Below are 18,181 nucleotides of genomic sequence, written 5' to 3' on the forward strand. Positions count from 1 at the left end.
AAGAACTACACAAAATCATTTATGTCTATGACTTTTTAGTCTGATATATGTTCCTTCCACTAGCTAAAGGAGACTGTTTATGACTTATCTTGCAGCCAGCCACCAGGGGGTGATCATTTGGCTTCACGTTTGGGGGGATGTCACATCATCCATCTATATATACCATCTTTGAAGAAAACAGACAGAAAATATTTCTTGACAAATTGAATTAGCAATTGGCTTATTATGATGCACTCAGTCCATGTGTCGAGGCTTCACATTCAAAGTGCAAGTCCAGATTTGGTCTTCCTAGTTTCTGAATACAGTCCATGCTAAATAAATTCTTGTTTTTTGTCCAAGTTACAGTCATAGTTATTAAAACAGGAGGACAAGAGACTATAAATTGTAACTTTATTATTTTAATATAGGAAAGCCAGTATTTGAGTATTAAATTTGACATCCTGACTGTTTATCTAAACAAGACTTTCCAATGATAAAACAACATTATAGTGCTGATTAAACTCCAACCCCTGTTCTTGAGTGATGGGCCATTTTATAATAGAATCAAACCAGGACAACATATTGCCTTAAATGTTTCTATGCTTATTGAAAGTGTAGAGTAGCAGAGTACAGAGCTGTGGGATTGGACCATACTGGGTCTGCCCCTGTTTTCTCATGATAAGAGCAGGGATCAGTGCTCCTGGTCTGCTACACTGGCAGCTAACAGCTGAACACACTGCACGAGAGAGAACTGCACAATTCAGCAGTAAGCCATTGAGGGAGAGAGAGGGGGTTGAGAGACAGTGAGGAACAACGTTGCAGCCAAGGAAACCAAAGAAACACTCCTCTACCGAATTCCCAAACCCTGGCCAGAGAAGAGAAGAGAAAGAAAAGCAGCAGGGACAAAGCATTCTTGGCTTTCAGTTTAAAAGAAGAGGAAAAAGAAAATAATGCGTTAGGCTGAATCATTTGCTTAATATACAAATTCAAGGAGAACAACGTGACAGGACATTTTTTTTTTTTTTAAAAGCTCCTAATACAAAGTGAAGGATTGTAGAGCAACGCTGCATCTGAATGCATCTGGGAGAAGGAGGGAGCAGAAACAGGACCAAAGCGACAATGAGGATCATGAATTTGATGCTTTCACTCAGTGAGTCGATACAAATTTCATGAATAACTATATCTTGTAGGGAGTCTGGTGTTTGTCCATAGGTTTATATATTTTTCCTACTTGAGCTCAAAATCTTCTTGTAGATTTTTTATTATTTTCTTGTGTGTTCTTATTTTCAAAGAGAAAGACAAGTCTTTGGGCGCAGCAGCACCAGCTGCACTGCACTGCAACCATAAAAAGTGTGATGCAGCAACAAGTGCACATGGGAAAATAATACTTTTTTTAATTAAGATGTTTATTTTTTATATCTCAGACTTGTGTTTTACTTGAGTATATGTGTATTACAGCAGTATGTAAGAAATGTAGGTCTTACCCAGTGGGAGGATAAGTACTAAAAATATTCTTATGTTTAAGTACTTCCAAAACAACATCACAAGTCCATTCTATATCCTACTAAATCCTACGTAAAAGTACAGGATATTATAAAAAAAGTGAGAAGTTGGGCAGAGACATTAAGCCTTTGCATGTAGCCTGGTGTAAATTTACGCAAACGTATTTTATCCATTTTCATGTAATTAACTTTTATTGGGAGCTTGATTTTAATGTTTTTTTGTTTCATTATTTCTGTTTTCTCAAATTTCTGTTAAAAATGTGTAAGAGGAAGAAGAAAAAGAAAACAAAAAGTACGTTATAAAATTAAGAAGATGCTACTTGAGAAAGAGCACCACATCTAGTGTAACCAGGGTCTCTGGCAGTCTAAGTCCTATAAATTACCTTATTTTTCCTTAACCTATGCGTAAAAGAATAAATTAATCCTCTAAACTAAAAGCTCCACTTGTTTTGTCAAGTCGCTCCTTTGCAGTATGAATTGTATAAAATATGTATGAAAGTAGTCACAGTCAAGCCAGTGGGACTTTATTTGAGCTGAAACATCTATTTGGTCTTGTTGTATGCCTTGATACAGATCAGACGAGTGACCATGTCAGAGTCTGTCCAATCTTTATGAAAAACTCTGCTTCCATTCTACTCAGTATATCTTACTTCTCTCTGACTTACTATATGTTTCTATTCCCCCTCCTCTTGTCTTTGTGTATCTCACTTACCGATTGTCAGAATGCTCATCAGAGAACATTTACAATGCATGCAAATGGTGTGAAAGTGATCAGTGAATCACAAAATGTATGCAATATCTGATCTGTAGAACTTGGTTCTGAGATCTGATGTAAGAAGAGATAAACAAAAAACAAAAGATAAAATCTAATGAACTTATTCACATTTTTCAGTGTGGTCTGTAATTACTGGGGAATAGATAACATTTTAAACAAGAGTATAAAAACAACAGATTTCTCTGTCATTTATATAATAAACTGTTTTCCTACTCTTCAAAACCTTGGGAATGAAATGACTGTGCATCTCAAATGTCCAGCCTACCTGGGGTCAATTCAATGACCCCTGTAGGTCTGAGGCACCTTATGTCACAACTATAGGCAGTGGATGTTGTTATTAAGGGTTAGGCATAGCTGGCATGTGGACGTAGATTTATTTTAGGGAGGAACCTCTGCTCTCTGTAAAGCCAAATGCTGTATCACTATCTGATGCTCCAGATAAACAACCTTCAAACATTCTGTAAACTCTCACTCTATGTACCTCTACCCAGCATGACATGCTTCATATCCAGGTTTCCATTAATCATGCCTGTGACTGGTACCATCACGGACCTTCCCTCTCCTACTCTCTCTCATACAGTGACGTCTCAATCCTCTCCTCCCCCTTCCTCCTTATTTTCATTTTTTTCATTTGCGTATTTTCTTTGAACTTCCCAAATGCCTCTGCTTTTAAATGGAAAATGGTTTTGTATTTATATAGCACTTTTCTAGTCTTAATGACCACTCAAAGCGCTTTACAGTACAGTTTTACATCCACCCATTCACACACACACAGTGCATCTATTCGCAGCACTTTGATATTCTATGGGGGGGCCATTCAGGGTTCAGCATCTTGCCCAAGGACACTCTGACATGCAGATCGGTCAGACTGGGGATCGATCTGCCGACCTTCAGGTTGGAGGGTGACGACCACTCTACCCCTCAGCCACAGCCGCCCTAAGAGCTTTTAAAAGACCTTCTATATTCCCTTTAACTCTCAGTAAATTTTGTTTCTGTGTGTGTTAGTGTGGTGGTTTTATTGGTCAGGGCATATCCAAGTAAAAACAACAAACAGAAAGATGCCAAATGGTTTTGACACACACTGATGCCAAGCACACAAAGCTAAGTGATCAGATCAATGATTTTTGGTGTCTTTTTAATCTCTTTTAATCTTATAAGTAAGTAGTATGTTTGAAAGTGAATGAATATATATACAGACAGACTTACTGCAGAGCAGGTCTTGCACAGTGGAATTTTATAGCTATTTTTTTGAAAATATCTGCTACTGCTGCCAAAAGAGATAATATTAGATTGGTTGGAGAACAAATCATAAGAAGAATTGGGTTAATCACTATACGTAGCAGTTATCAACCAATTTTAATATTAAAAAAATATATATACATTTTTAAAACAATAAATCATTAAATTCATTAGATTAAATAAATTAAACACCAATCTCTTTTTGCATAGTAGAGGTCAAGGCTGGTGGATTCTGTACCGAACTTTTCTACTGGGCGTTTTGCCAAAATCTTCAGTTTCAGCACTTTATCTTCTTGTCATCCTCTATTTATTGTGCAGGACAGGATGCAAAGTACAATAACTTGGAAACACCACACCCACGACCACAGCCTGTTTCCAGTGGTCTGTGAACAATCGTTGCCTGACTCCATTCTAGAGAACAATGGCCCTTACCCCCATGCTGTTTTTTTAGACCTTGACACAACTGCATTACATCCACACACAGCCACTCGATAATCAGCATACATGGTGACAGATGTTATAGGCCTATACTCCTTACTCTGATGATTATAGTGGTGTTTTCTCACTAGTTTGAAGTGAACCATATATTTTGCTTTTTGCTTTATAGGCTATAGACTATATCCAGTTTTTTTAAGAGTCCTGAATTTGTTTTCTGGTAGTTTTGTTAGGGATAGTATTAAAAGTGACCTTGACAGTAGTTACTTGAAAGAAAGAATAGTGTCTATCATATAATGTCTATTATTTTAATAAATAATAAGTTTATATTAAAAATGACCTATCCACATTGTTTGTCACAGACATAGATAGACATTACTATGTCAGAGCAACTATTGTTAAAGAATGCAAGAGCTTTAAAAATACAAAGTATGTGAAATAAATAGGTTTTAAACCCCAAAACCAACAATAAGACATTTAAGACAGTTCATGGACATAATCTCCAAATAATAACTATTCTGAATGTCAAAAATATATGTTGTCAGAATGTTATGTGGGCTGGACAGGAGAAATGATAAGGATTCCTATTCAAATATTCAAAGTAACTCACTTTTATTAGGAGCTGGATTTGATAGTTTTTTTTTTCATTATTTCTGTTTTCTCAAATCTCTGTTTACAATGTGCAAGAAGAAGAAGAAAAAGAAAACACAAATGGGTTTGTATTTTGTATTTATTATGTAGAAAGAAAAGAAAATGCTACTTGAGAAAGAGCACCACATCTAGTGAAACCCGGGTCTCTTGGAGTCTAAGTCCTATAAATAACCTTTTTTCCTCAACCTATGCTTAAAAAAATTTACTAATCCTCTGAACTAAAAGCTCCACTAGTTTTGTCAAGTCGCTCTGTTGCAGTGTAAATTGTATAAAATATGTATGAAAGTAGTCACATTCAAGCCATTGGGACTTTTTTTGAGCTAAAACATCTATTTGGTCTCTTTGTATGCCTTGATACAGATCAGAAATAAGACCATGTCAGAGTCCGTCCAATCTTGATGAAAAACTCTGTGTCCATTCTACTCAGTATATGTTACTTCACTCTGACTTACTATATGTTTCTTTCTCACTATATTAGTGTTGGTCAGATAGCAACATTAAAGTCCACATCCAAGTAAATGATAAATGGTTTGTATTTATATGTTGCATTTCTAGTCTTGATGACCACTCAAAACCTTCAGGTTGGAGGACGACCAATCTACCCCTCAGCCACAGCCGCCCAAGTAGAGTATATACATGACAAATTTGTGTTATCAGAAAGAGAAAGAGCGAACAGCAAGAAAATATTGAAGGGACTGGCAAATAATTTTTGCCATGGACACATTTTATCTCAGTCATTATAATGCAGAACATTAAATAAATAATAAACATTGTTGTAAAATGAAGATATGTAGTCAGAAACAAAAAGAGGTGTGCTGGATGTGTTTGCAGATCATTAGGCAAACAACAGTCATGACAATGGTCAGGATAATCTGGTCTTTTTTCACCAATTTGCAACACTAATTGGCTGTTGACTGTGAGTGGGCTTCACACAGTCACTACAGGCGACATCACAACCACAGATCAAAGAAACAACAGACCAACCCCCATAATATGTCGGAAAAAAAAGGAGGTATTTTTCTGGCCATGACAAGGAAGAGGCTTGAAAAGGTGAAGAGGCAAGAAGATAAAAGGTATGTAAGCTTAAAAGCTAAATTTTTAATGCATGTAATGTTGGCACTAAACCACAGGTGATTCATTTATTTAATGGGCTTCTTCAATTTAAGCCACCAACTATAATTACCTTCTTTGCCATTATCTATATACCATAGTGAACCTGTGATGGTAACATCTGTTGTTATAAAGCATTTACCACAATAATACAAATTAAGGCAGGAATAGGCCCAGTTTGGTCTCTTCATTTAATAGAAAACTAACAATGAACTATTTTTATCTATTTTACAGAACCACTATTAAAGTAAATCGTTTAAAAAGTGTCACAGGTGACAATAGACACAGCCCAAACTGTTGGAAGGGGGGTTTCAAAATAATTTTGATAAAAAAAATTATGTCAGTTGATTTATTCAGTTTTTCATATCAGGTCCAGCAACTTCCTCTGCTCCTGTTGCAGACCATGGTAATGTCCCACAAAAAGGCAAGGTAAGTGTTTTAAAACCTATACTATGTAAAGTGCCCTAAATAAAGTGTGCTGTTTTTTGACGCAATACAAATAAAACTGAATTGAATTGAATTATGGACATATTCCCTTCATCCGCTTGCTGCGATGTCAGTGTTTATGAAATCAATTTTTCCATGCTGCTGCTGCTGAAAATATATGTTATTAAGTCAGCTTTTAAAAGCAAAAAAGTTCACAGTAGTTCCATCATCCTCAACGTCTATTTCCATCTCTGATGTCATGAAAGATGCTGATAATGCTGGGAAGTTTAGGTCTATATCAACAGTAAATCGACAATAAATTAACAATTATTATCGCCACGAAGATGTTTTTACTCCCTGTCCATTTGTTGTTTGTTTGTAGGACTACACAAAAACAACAGAATGGATTACCACAAAACTTTGTGGACGGATGCAGTTCGGTTCAGGGAAGAACCCATAACATTTTCTTGCGGATCGGATTAGGGAGCAAATCTAGCAGAATCTTAAACATTGTGACATAGGGGATGTTATGAACATGTTTACTGTTTTCCCAGTCCCCTCTGGCAGTAGCTCTGGTAGATGACTTGGTTTCATGTACTATCTGCAAGTTTAATAATGTTTCAAAATGTCATTTTTACAGTGAGGATGAGCATTTGACACAATGTTTCCAAACCCATCATTTTTTTGTCTTTGTACTGTTTGTGATGTGATTTCCCTTGACTGTGTCCATATGGTAATACAGTAGTGTAAGTGTAAAAGGACAATGTTTGATTTTGCAGCCTTAGTTTCTTCAGTTATTCCTTATGTATCTAAAATTAACTAAATTAAATTTGATTCTGTCATACTGTCAAGTCACTTATATACAGACTAAATAACAGTGCCCACAGTAGACCCTTGGGTTAGACCAACATGTTTACACCAGATTATTATTTTTTGTGATTTGTGACCTACTATTTCCTAGTAGGTCTATAATCACTAATAACAATGTGCTAACCTGAGTTTTGGTTCCAAGTGTAAAAAAAATAAAAAATAAAAAACACAATCATCTGAGCACATGTGTATTATTCATTAATAATACTTCTTAATTAATAGACCAGTTGATATTTTTTTTAGAAAGGGTGAATAAGTGCCTCCTTATGAGTTTAAAGAAATACACTATCATTACAAAAACATCCTTTGATCAAGGTTATTCCAGATGGGGGTATTTTATTTGTAAATAGGATGGAGGTTTTTTGATTGTCTGATTAAAGGGTGTGTCTGAAATCAGGATTTGATTGCAAAATGTTTGTTCTATATCTAACCACAATCAGCTGATGGCTTTGGTTGGTCCATTTCAGTATATTGAAGTTGGCTGACTAGACAGTAGTGATAGAATTGTAGTGCCTGCAGGCCTCCTTGTTTTTTGTGATTTTTCTATGGTGGTCCATTTACTTCTTGGTGTCTTGTTTTTCCAGTACAATTTTGAGATGATTGAGTCAAGAGATGAGAACCAGGTGAAGTTGGGATGAGTTGGAATCATTGAAAATAGATTGTAGTTCATTTAAGGTAGTATTATCATCGTAACAGAGGGTATTCTGCCCATAATAGATGGAAGTGGTAAGTGGTCATTTATTGTAAAGGCCGGTGCATGCTTCTGCGTTTTCAGGGACACACAAACGCAAGAGCCCTTGCATGCCCATTGCGTTCTTGCGTACCCCTTCTTGCGTGCTTGCGTGCATCGCCCAATTTTTCTGACTATATGACAAAGCTACGCAAGCCGCACGCAGTTCCCAAGGCTGTGATTGGTCTGTTAAATACATCCTTTCCGGAGTCACATTTCCCATTTAGTGCGCCATAATAGCGGCAGAAACAACAGAAAATTTAGAAGAACAAATATGGATCAAATAGAAGAGCGTTTGGCAGAAGAGATCCGAAAGTATGACCACTTGTATAACCCGTCACTGACTGGCGGATTTGTCCGTCAGTCATTGATGGGTTTTGGACTTGAAATTAGACACAAACACGTCCCCATGTGAATTATGTAACTGATGGATATGCTAGGAGAAAACTGTAATGTTAGACAATTGTTGAATTTGTTTCAAGCTTCCAGCACTGTTCCCAATAAAATATATAAAGTGAAGTGAATATGATGCTGTCCTTGACAGAGATGGGTTTGATTTCATCCGACCCATTCAGCAATGAGCTATGGGTAATCTTTTGTGTTTTTTCCTCTCTCTTTAGGCATCCTATTCCACAGTGCATTTGCAGAAACCACTGCAGCGAGTTCTCCTTCTATCACTGCTGGGTCCTCGTCTACTAGTGGTGGAGGCACATCATTCAATCTTAACCAGACACAGGCAACAGTTGCAGTCCCCACGGCAAAAAATACTGCTGACAAGGCGACTGCAGAGCCTCACGTTTTTACCCAAACACAATCCCAAACTTCCACCACAAACAACCCATCATCATCTCACATCAGCATCTCTAGCGGTCCTTCCACTGTTGCCCATGCTGCTGCTACCTCAAGCCCCCCAAAGGCTACAATACCAGTTACAACTGTTGCAACAGCTGACAGTGGCGGAACATCAGTGGGATTCCCTACTACTGTCAAAGTACAGTCAACTGAAGCTGATGTAGCTAGTACAAACTCCAGGACTGAGCCATCGGTCATTCCAACAACAAGTCCATACCATGCAGAAACATCAAATACCCCAACACATCCTACAACAGAACAAACTCATGCAGCCATTACCAAGACAAGTGAAGGAGGTAAGTTTTCCTGTAAATTACACATATTCCAGATAATAACATTCTTACTGACTTGATGATGTCTTGAGGGTTAATGTCAAACTTTGAGAGGCTGTTAATCCATCTGACTGTCCTTGAACTTTCTCAATCATTCATCTGATAAACCTCGAACTTGTCAGGTTTGTTTCTGAAGTTGGAAGGAAGTGTAGATGTAGACCCTTACCATAACTCTCTTGTTATTTTAAACTACACTTGTTTGATTACCCTTATAAACTGTGCTGAAAACAAAACGGTGACACTATTTCATAACTTTTGGATGTTGCATAAACAGCGGTTCCTTCAGGTATCAGCCTTTATTTTCAAATCATACTTTGTACTTTATCAATGGTTTTGACAATCTTGCTTATAATTAATAACTCTTGGCCTCCACCTGAATGCACCCAGAGCCAGGTAGAAAAACAATTCCGATGTTCAGTTGGGCCAGATAATTAAAAGATATCCTGGGTATATTTTATTTGCTTCTTAGTACAGAATCTTACTTCTCTTCACCCTGAAAGGATCTTTGGTTGCTTTGGTCATCTGTTTGGGATACCTGCCCTGCTGCAAACTATCCGTTAAGGAGAAAAGGGCTAGCTGCAGTAGGAACAAAACAGTATTGATTTGTTTGTGTCAGTCCAGCCCCTTGCATTTCGCAACTGAGGTAGCTTTCTCTAACCAGTGGCAGGTCGGAAGTCTTTTTAAAAAAAAAAAAAAAAAAAATATCTCCGTTTGTCACATCTTGCCCCCCCCCCCCGGAGAGTGTTCGCGCCCCCCCCACTTTGAGAACCACTGCTCTATACAATAACTCTTTCAGAGCCGTTGCCTCCAGGGCTCAGGCCTTCCTCAAAGTCTCCTCACAACCCCTCCACGAGCTGCTCACTCTTCTGCCATCGGCTAAACAGGAGCATTAAAACAGAAACAATATTCCTGAACAGTTTCCTTCCACCGGCATTTAGACAGCAAAATAGCGGCCCCTTCGGACTCTGCTGTTATTCGCACATCCTAGAATTGTTTCATATCACCAACTGCCATCTTTTAATAATATAATCAATCACTTTAAAGACAATATTTTCTTTTTAATCTGAATAATCACTTTAAGGAAATCTACCTTTAAATGCATAAGACACTATTTGACTTAACTTGGCCATATTTTCATCAATCTTCAGTCTTCCCCATCTGCATGCTGAAGTGTTCTTTTGCAAGATACTGAACCTCTAAAAAGGCCCCTCATAGATTTTGAATGCACTAATTGCATTCATCATCATCAAAATGGCTTATCAGCAATGTATGATCTGTACCTTAAATGAAAATAGTGCTTTAAAATTGTCTGCATATTCTGCTCAAGGCTTAATACATTATACTCGATTTGATCTATCTCATTTCAAGTTTGATAGTCTCTGCCAATCTACCTTAGAGGCTAATGCTTCAATTAAACCAATAAATACTTTTCCTTGGATAGACACCAGCTTAAGGAGTCTTCAAAACAATGTGCAAAAAAACAGAAAGAATAACAGCAGTGTATGCCTCTTTGGCTTGTAAAGACTCCAGTCATGTGTAGTGAGAGCATAGGTACGGTGTGCACAAGCAGGCAGGTCGGCAAGTGCAAGTCATTTGCACCAGCATAAAATTCCATACGATTCAAATCAAACAAAAAATAGTTGGTCGTGAAATAGGATTTCAACAAATACAATGAAAAAAAGTTTCATCAACTAGTCTTGGCAGAGACAATTTTCCCTACTGTGCCCCTGCCCACATGCACTCTCAACTAAACTGAACTATAAAATCTCTTCTTGTGGTCCTACAAATATTATACCTTCTTCACTTCTAAAAGAGGTTACAGGTGCCATTGGCCCAAGGTTGTTTGTCATAAAAAAGCACCTCCCTTACTTCATACTACAATCCAAATTATTTTGAGCAAGCCATCATATCAGCCAGCCTTTATTGAAAAAGTATAACCTGGATCAATTCCTTTCACATAATTGTCTGCCTATTTATAAGGAGGGCTAAATCAATTCTTCTCTGTATTAAACAATAACAATATTTTTGACCAGCTCCAGTTCGGGTTCTGCAACTAACACAGTACTGACGCCACTCTTATTATGATTACAAATAATTTACTAATGAGTTCACTGGTGATTGCTTTGTTTAACTGCTACTCATCTTCAGTTTAGCTTTTGACATTGTCAATGATAACATCCTCTCAACAGATTAAATCACTGTGTTAATATATCCAAACCTGCCTTTAAATGGTTTGAGTCATATCTCGCTTATAAAGAACTTTCTGTTTCTAATGGTTCACATATTTCATTGTCAGCTCTACTGATGTATGGGGCACCCAGGGCTCTATTCTTGGCCCAATTTACTTTTACTATTATAAGCTTCCATTAGGAAACATCAGTCAATTTAGTGGAGCCTGATATCACTGCTTGGCAGAAGATATGCAGTTAGGAATCAAAACGAGTGTGTCACGGATATTGAGAAATGGAGGTTTTTTTTAACTCTCTGCAGCTAAACTGAGTTAAAAATAATAATTTAGGCCCTGATCTTCTAGCAGGCAAAATACAACAATTAGTCGGTCCACTTGCAAGCAATACTTAATGTAAAGCCAGATACCTGGGTATCACATCTGCTTTATAACTTAATTTGGAAGAACATGTCAATATAAAACGTATTACTTCTAAGAAATATAGCCAAAACCATATCAGCCCTGTCTTTTTGGACCTAGAAAAGCTTGCAATGAACTGATCCAGTCAATTCAAAGTGATTCGGCTTCACCCAGTGCAGTTTCGGATTCATTTTGATAGAGGTGGATTTTGTCAACAGTCCATCGAACTTTGACCCAGAACTCCTCTGTTTGGTTAGTTGTGTATTGTGGTGTAATATAGCTAGCTATTCCCTATAGTGGTAGGCTCAGAAGTGGCTACATCATTATCTGTGGATATTTTTTATAGTTGCTGTGTTATTTCTGTTCTAAGACACAAAGAAAACAACCGTTCCAGTTACAACAAACTTTAGGACCACAGAGACTGGGAAGCCAGGGACCACCAGCACCCCCCCCACTCTGACAACAGGATCTACTGTACCTGAGAACCTAAGTGAAACAACATTACTGCAAACCTCTACTGCCGCCACCACAGATCCTCTGCCAAAGATTTTTCTGGTAAGACATACGATGTATCATGTTTGACAACGTGGTCCATGCTTCATCAAAACAGCTTATCAGCAATGTAAGATCTAGTACCTTAAATGAAAATAGTGCTTTAGCATTGTCTGCAAATTCTGCTCAAGGCTTAATACATTATACTCCATTTGATCTATCTTTTAAAGTTTGATAATCCCTGCCAATCAACCTTAAACCAGTAAAAACCTCTCATTGGACAGACAACAACGTAAGGAGTCTTTAAAACACTGTGGAAAAGAGCAGAAAGAAGGTGGAAAAAGATAAAATTGCAAGTCCAGTATTTCTATATATTCTGTATGCCTCTTTGGATTGTAAAGACTCCAGTTATGTGTAGTCAGAGCATAGCACAAGCAGGCAGGTCGGCTAGTGCAAGACATTTGCACCAGCAAATAATTCCGTATGATCCAAATCAAAGAAAAAAGTTGGTTGTGAAACAGGATTTCAACAAATACGATGAAAAAATGTTTTATCAACATACCTCTCTACTTTCCTTCTTTGGCTGCCAGTAAAATTCTGCTAAAGACACATTTTTATAGGAAAGCCTTTTAATGGCAGTATTTTAACATTTTAGTACTTTGTAACCTTGTTCAGATAAATGCTATAGAAATAAAGATGTTATTATTATTATTATTATTATTATGATCATTATTATTCACAGTAACATATTGCAACAATGACTCATGAATGCTTTGGACTGACACTTGTTTTTTCTGATGTTTTAACAGTATTCTCTAAACAGCAGACCTGAGGTAAGGGTTTTCTTCTGTTTGACTTTAAGTGTGTTTTAAACAGTTTATATTTACATCACACTACATTAAATTACATTTCATTTTTATGACGCTTTTATCCAAAGCGACTTACAGTGTTTACATGAACATTACACGTGATAATAAGAACAATTTTAGCACAGACTCTTATCAAGCCACTGCCATTGTCCTGCTCATGGAGGCAGCCTTCCATTTCATTTTCACTGACTGTTTTTAATAAAATATTCTTAATTTTAAAGACGGGGAATCACTTATTAATAATTGATTTAATAATATTTTACCATCATCGTTTTATTGTGCAATGGCTTTTAGATCAGTTTCCACTGACTTGTGTTTACTTCTGTTCATCTTGTATTAGTGAGTTAATTAATGTTATAGCTAGTTAGTTGTGTGAGTCCTGGTAACACAAACTGTGTATGTATCTATATCTGACTTCTTTGCACCATACCGCTGCTACATCACAGCAGTGGAAGATATGACCTCAGCTATCACCCCTAGCCTTGGCCACATGAAATGTAGTACCTGATTACTGTTATTGATTATAGCATATAGTTTATGGCAAAGTAAGATAAGTGATGTGGTTTTGGATTTATTATATACATAGATTTTTAGAGATATGTCATTTTTTTATCCTCAGAAAGAGAAAGACAATGAGCTGGTGGAGATGTGCAAGCGGCTGATGGCAAATATGCAGGATGGGAACTGCACCCTGATATGGAGGCATAAAAATGGCAAAGTACAGATTGACTGCATGGAAATAAATGGCAAAGGTAAAGAACCCTGGTCCCTTCCTTAAATCATATTTGCTAGTTTAAATTTAGTTTAGAAAATGCATACAAATAACTTTAAAATTTCCCTTACAGTGAAAACCAGCATCATAACCCAGTATTATGAGGAAATCTCCAAGGTAAGTGCAATCATAAAGATGTTTGGTTCAGTGCACAAACACAGCCTAATGGTTAGTGCTTCGAATACCTGTGTACTTTAAAGGCAGGACACTTATGGATACTTCAGTGTGAAAATAAATCATTATCTTTTTTGATTTTTTACTTACAGAAACCACCAGATAATAAAACCCTGATAGCCATACTGGCCTCATGTGGAGCCCTGCTCATCATGATCTTTATCCTTGCCATCTGTGCCTCTCACCACCGCAGGTCATACAATGAGAACCAGGTTAGTACTCTGTCAAACTTGTAGACACACTTCGGACTTTCTTGAAAGTCAAAGACAATCCTGGAGTCTGCATTGATAGAAAATTATTCCCCATCATATGATATCACAGAGGTCTTACAATGATATTATTAGGTCAAAAAAGGATATATAGAATAGTAATGCATTGCCTTATTTTTATTAGGGTTTCAATCAAATGCTCGTCAGGAGTCTACAGACTCCTCAAAAAGGACTTTCAGAAAACCAAATATTTACTTCAAAGGCATTGAACTCTTTTGTTAGGATCCCTCACCACAAGATAATCTGAATCTCTCACTTATGTCACACAAGCAAACAAAAACTCAGATCTAACTAAATCTAATGGCTAACTGATAACCTTGCTTTTTAGTTTAGAATAATGTCCCATATCTCACTTCATGGGCTACATCAAGTTAATCTTCTACAAATCTTAATTCACACTTAAAATTGTAGTTTTGTTATTTAACTGTAAAAGCCATACCGTAGTGCCAATTCACTGAAAGAGAGCTCAAGCTACTTTTTAAAATGATATTAGAAATTACCTCGTCTGAGACACAGATTAAATATGAAACAGACTTTGTACTTTGAATCTTTGCAGCAACACCTTACAGAGGAGCTGCACACTGTGGAGAACGGTTACCATGACAATCCCACACTGGAAGTGATGGAGGTGCAGCCAGAGATGCAGGAGAAGAAGGTGGCGTTAAATGGAGAGTTCAACAATGACAGCTGGATTGTCCCCATTGACAACCTGCTGAAGGAGGACATACTCGATGAGGAGGACACCCACCTGTAAGGTGCAGGGACAAAGAAAGAGAAAAAGAGAAAAGAGTGGGATAACAAGACCTGGTCAGTTCCAATCCAGACAAACAAAAGCAATCACATTTCTCAATCAATGCCAGCCCGACCAGCTAGTCTGACACTCCTGACCCTCGGATCCTCTTGCTTGACAGGACATGTAATTAGACAAGTAACACCCACGAGTACTAAGCCACCACAATAATGGTGTTGACCTGCTCTGTTTGATCCATTACTGGGAAATAGGGGTCAAAATTCAAACACTGATGATGCAGAAACAATAATATGAGATATGTCGAACATGAAAAAGTAAAAGGCATTTGTGTTGGCACAAAAGTGCTTATACAATTGTTTAAATACAAGTTCTACTTCACTGAGAGCACAATTCAAAGATGTTTGTATAATTTATTACACATATTCATTCATTCAAAAAATGCTGAAAGAGTCTCAAAACCCTCTTACAAAAACAGTTTTGTGGATGTTTTTTGCATTAGCTTTTGCATGCAGACAGGCCCAAACTACATGCTCCATAGGTTCAGAAAGCAGATCACACCAGTAACAACTGCATCAGCTGCTGCCTCAACGGTTCCAGAGTAACCACCTAACCATCTCAGGACACTTTAAAGCATCCAGGGGATTTCCACTACTGAATGTGGGCCATGAGGAAAACTGAGCATGAACATAATTCATAAATTGCAGAGCTTAAAGCAGATGCAATTGCAGGACTAAGAAACACTTTTATCAAAAAAACTATAGGATTGTAGGGTGTATGAAAAGCCAGAGGGGACATATTCCAAATATATTTTGTCCATATGATAACACAAAGGACCACAGCAAAAACATTTGTTTGTTTGTTTTAAAGTTGTGCGTATGGGTGGAGAACTTGTTCCATCGATCAATTTTCTTGTATTTTGAGTTGTCTTACAAGTATGAATAGAATTTAAACAACTGTCTTTTTTCAATTTTACTTAAGCTCTTTTTACTAATTCTGTATTTCATTCATTTGGAGCAATACATATAATGTAAAAATGATCCTGCTAAATGTTTCAACATGTTGGCCTTTAAAAAATTTCCTAAAATTATTTATTCTTATGCTTTAGGTTTTTTCTTTAACTCTCTGCCTCATGACACAGAGTCTACCGACAGAGAGGAATGGAGCACTCATACGGGCAGCGTCATGAGCCGTGGTAGAGCACAAAGATGGTGTTGTGAAGGCAAAATGGATGTGACTTGACACAGCTGGTGGCTGCTATGCACATCAATTATTTTAGCCTGCTTCATATAGTATAACATTACAATAAAAGGTGTCCTGATCCAGCACCAGCAGAAAAACATGCCAGTGTAACGACATCTATTACGGCACATATTATTTCATCAAAATCAGTGACAGGGTCCTCCCCCAGTTGCATCCATCAAATGCCCTGCTGTGGAAAGGAATTATTTTCCTATCAAAACATTTCATCTTTATTTCAGAGACGGTGCGATACACAGGTGACCGAGTATTAACAGCACTGATTTAGTTAGTCTCTTGAGTCCACTGCCGATGCTGCTAAAGATTCTAGCTTTTACTCTTTGGATATCTGAAAACAGGAGCATTTATTTTATTTTTATATTATTGCACTCCATAAATTCACATAGCTAAGGTTCATAATGTCACATTACACACTTTTTTGAGGTTAGGAGCTGTGAATCTAACTTGCCATTTTCATACAGACTCCAGACAGTACTTATAATGTTCTTGCATGAGGCTCAATGATTACATGCTCACATTTTCTTAGATTTTCTTAGTCACCTCTTAGACCACACTTATCTTTGGATTTAGGCCTCATAGTTGCACAAAAAAACTATTTTTGAAACAAATTACATACCAAATCATTAATTGATAGCTATTGATCATGAAAATAACTATTAGTTGCAGTGGAGTCTAACCTGTTCTCCAATCTGGCCTTCCATTATAATAAGAAATAGAATACTTTGCCTTATTTAATATATAAATAATAGTATTACAGAAGCAGGCTTGCCTTTCCCCACCATTTCCAGTCCTTTCAGCTAACTCTCATAAAGAAAGCAACAATACTAAACTACCCCTCCAACATTAGTGCCAGACATTACCTGAAGCTTACTGTGGTGTTTGTCCTATCCCCCATTTATCAACAGGTTTCAGTTCACTTCAGATCCATCTAACAAGTGTTTTTTACAGTATGTCACTGCTTCATGCTCATCAAGGTGATTTTCACAATAGTCTGCAAAGCAGGACACAAACTGAAAGCCACCAGTCAAGTGATAAACCAGTTAATTTCAGAAAGAATGGATGGATTGTCCATCCACTAAGAAAGTTTCTTGGGAGAGTATGTCCAGATTATAAACTTTTGAAGCTATCGGATGACACTTTTTCCTAGAAAATATTACAAAACTGCCACCTACTCAGTCCAATATCTATTATTAAAAATAATGTACATTGGCTAGATGCCGATCAACACTGGTATTGGTAAGTACAGACGGTGTACCAATAACTGTGCATGTATTTGACAAAGGCTGTAAATAGTATGTAAAGGGTGTCGTTTTCACAGTTCTTGATGCTTAAAAAGAAGTTAATCTATATTTAGTTCCACTTCACCTATATACACGTTATTACATCACCTTGTCTACTCCAGTCCAACCATTTTTGTGTTTGCATGTCTATATTTTCATTTAAATCATAGTGATGAATTTCACAAAAGTACCTTTGCTCGTATTATATGTATTTATAATTTGTTTTCTGCTGTAAGAAAATGGCAGGGGTCTGACACACTGGATGCTGTAAACTGTCAACTGTCTTGGCAGTCATGTTCAAATTTGCCAATAAAGGAGTTTCCACTTTGGTTATGCAGTTTTCTTGTACTTTTAGAACTATGTATAGATATGGCAATTAGAGTGCAGAAACATCACTAGGTAACTAGGGCTACGTTGTAGCACTGGCGGGCCCGAGCACCCGCACGTTGAAGCCTGTTGCGGTCGGTGGAGAGAGCGATCGATGACTAAGCGCATGTCTCCGCGTTGCATCCATTTTGCGCTCTGTGGCAGTAGGTTTGCCAGTAGGTGGCGCCATCACTATTATTACACACAGACATATAGATCTGTTCAAGTAGCCGCTCTGATATAGCATGAGCAATTTTGTGTCAATTGGACAATTTTACCACAACATAATTTTCACATTGATTAGTAGGTGGCGCCATGACCATGAACTAATATTTATATGTGGAGCTGTTCAGATCAGTATTGTAATTATAGGTCAGTAGTTTGGAGCCGGTTGGATAATGCAGAGTGGATTAACAAAGTACTTCCTGTTTCCTGGCGAATCAGTAGGTGGCGCTATTACACT

General features: G+C 37.3%; 1 protein-coding gene across 2 annotated transcripts; it reads left to right on the plus strand.

The window, feature by feature from the left end:
- The first annotated feature begins 700 nt into the window (after positions 1–700).
- podxl (podocalyxin-like) lies at positions 701–17,681 on the plus strand. Of its 2 annotated transcripts, XR_009920093.1 has the most exons (9): positions 701–1,129; positions 8,338–8,865; positions 11,859–12,043; positions 12,790–12,813; positions 13,469–13,601; positions 13,695–13,738; positions 13,888–14,007; positions 14,621–14,871; positions 15,921–17,681. XR_009920093.1 is itself a non-coding variant. In XM_062382705.1 (8 exons), exons 1-8 carry the CDS (start codon positions 1,054–1,056, stop codon positions 14,816–14,818), a joined length of 1,308 nt encoding a protein of 435 aa, XP_062238689.1. In that variant the 5' UTR covers positions 701–1,053; the 3' UTR covers positions 14,819–17,681. The 2 variants fall into 2 exon arrangements, 1 of the variants encoding a protein (XP_062238689.1); XM_062382705.1 differs by having other exon boundaries at positions 14,621–17,681.
- Positions 17,682–18,181: the final 500 nt, after the last annotated feature.

Source organism: Platichthys flesus, chromosome 23 (assembly GCF_949316205.1).
Source record: "Platichthys flesus chromosome 23, fPlaFle2.1, whole genome shotgun sequence".
NCBI classification, from domain to species: domain Eukaryota; kingdom Metazoa; phylum Chordata; class Actinopteri; order Pleuronectiformes; family Pleuronectidae; genus Platichthys; species Platichthys flesus.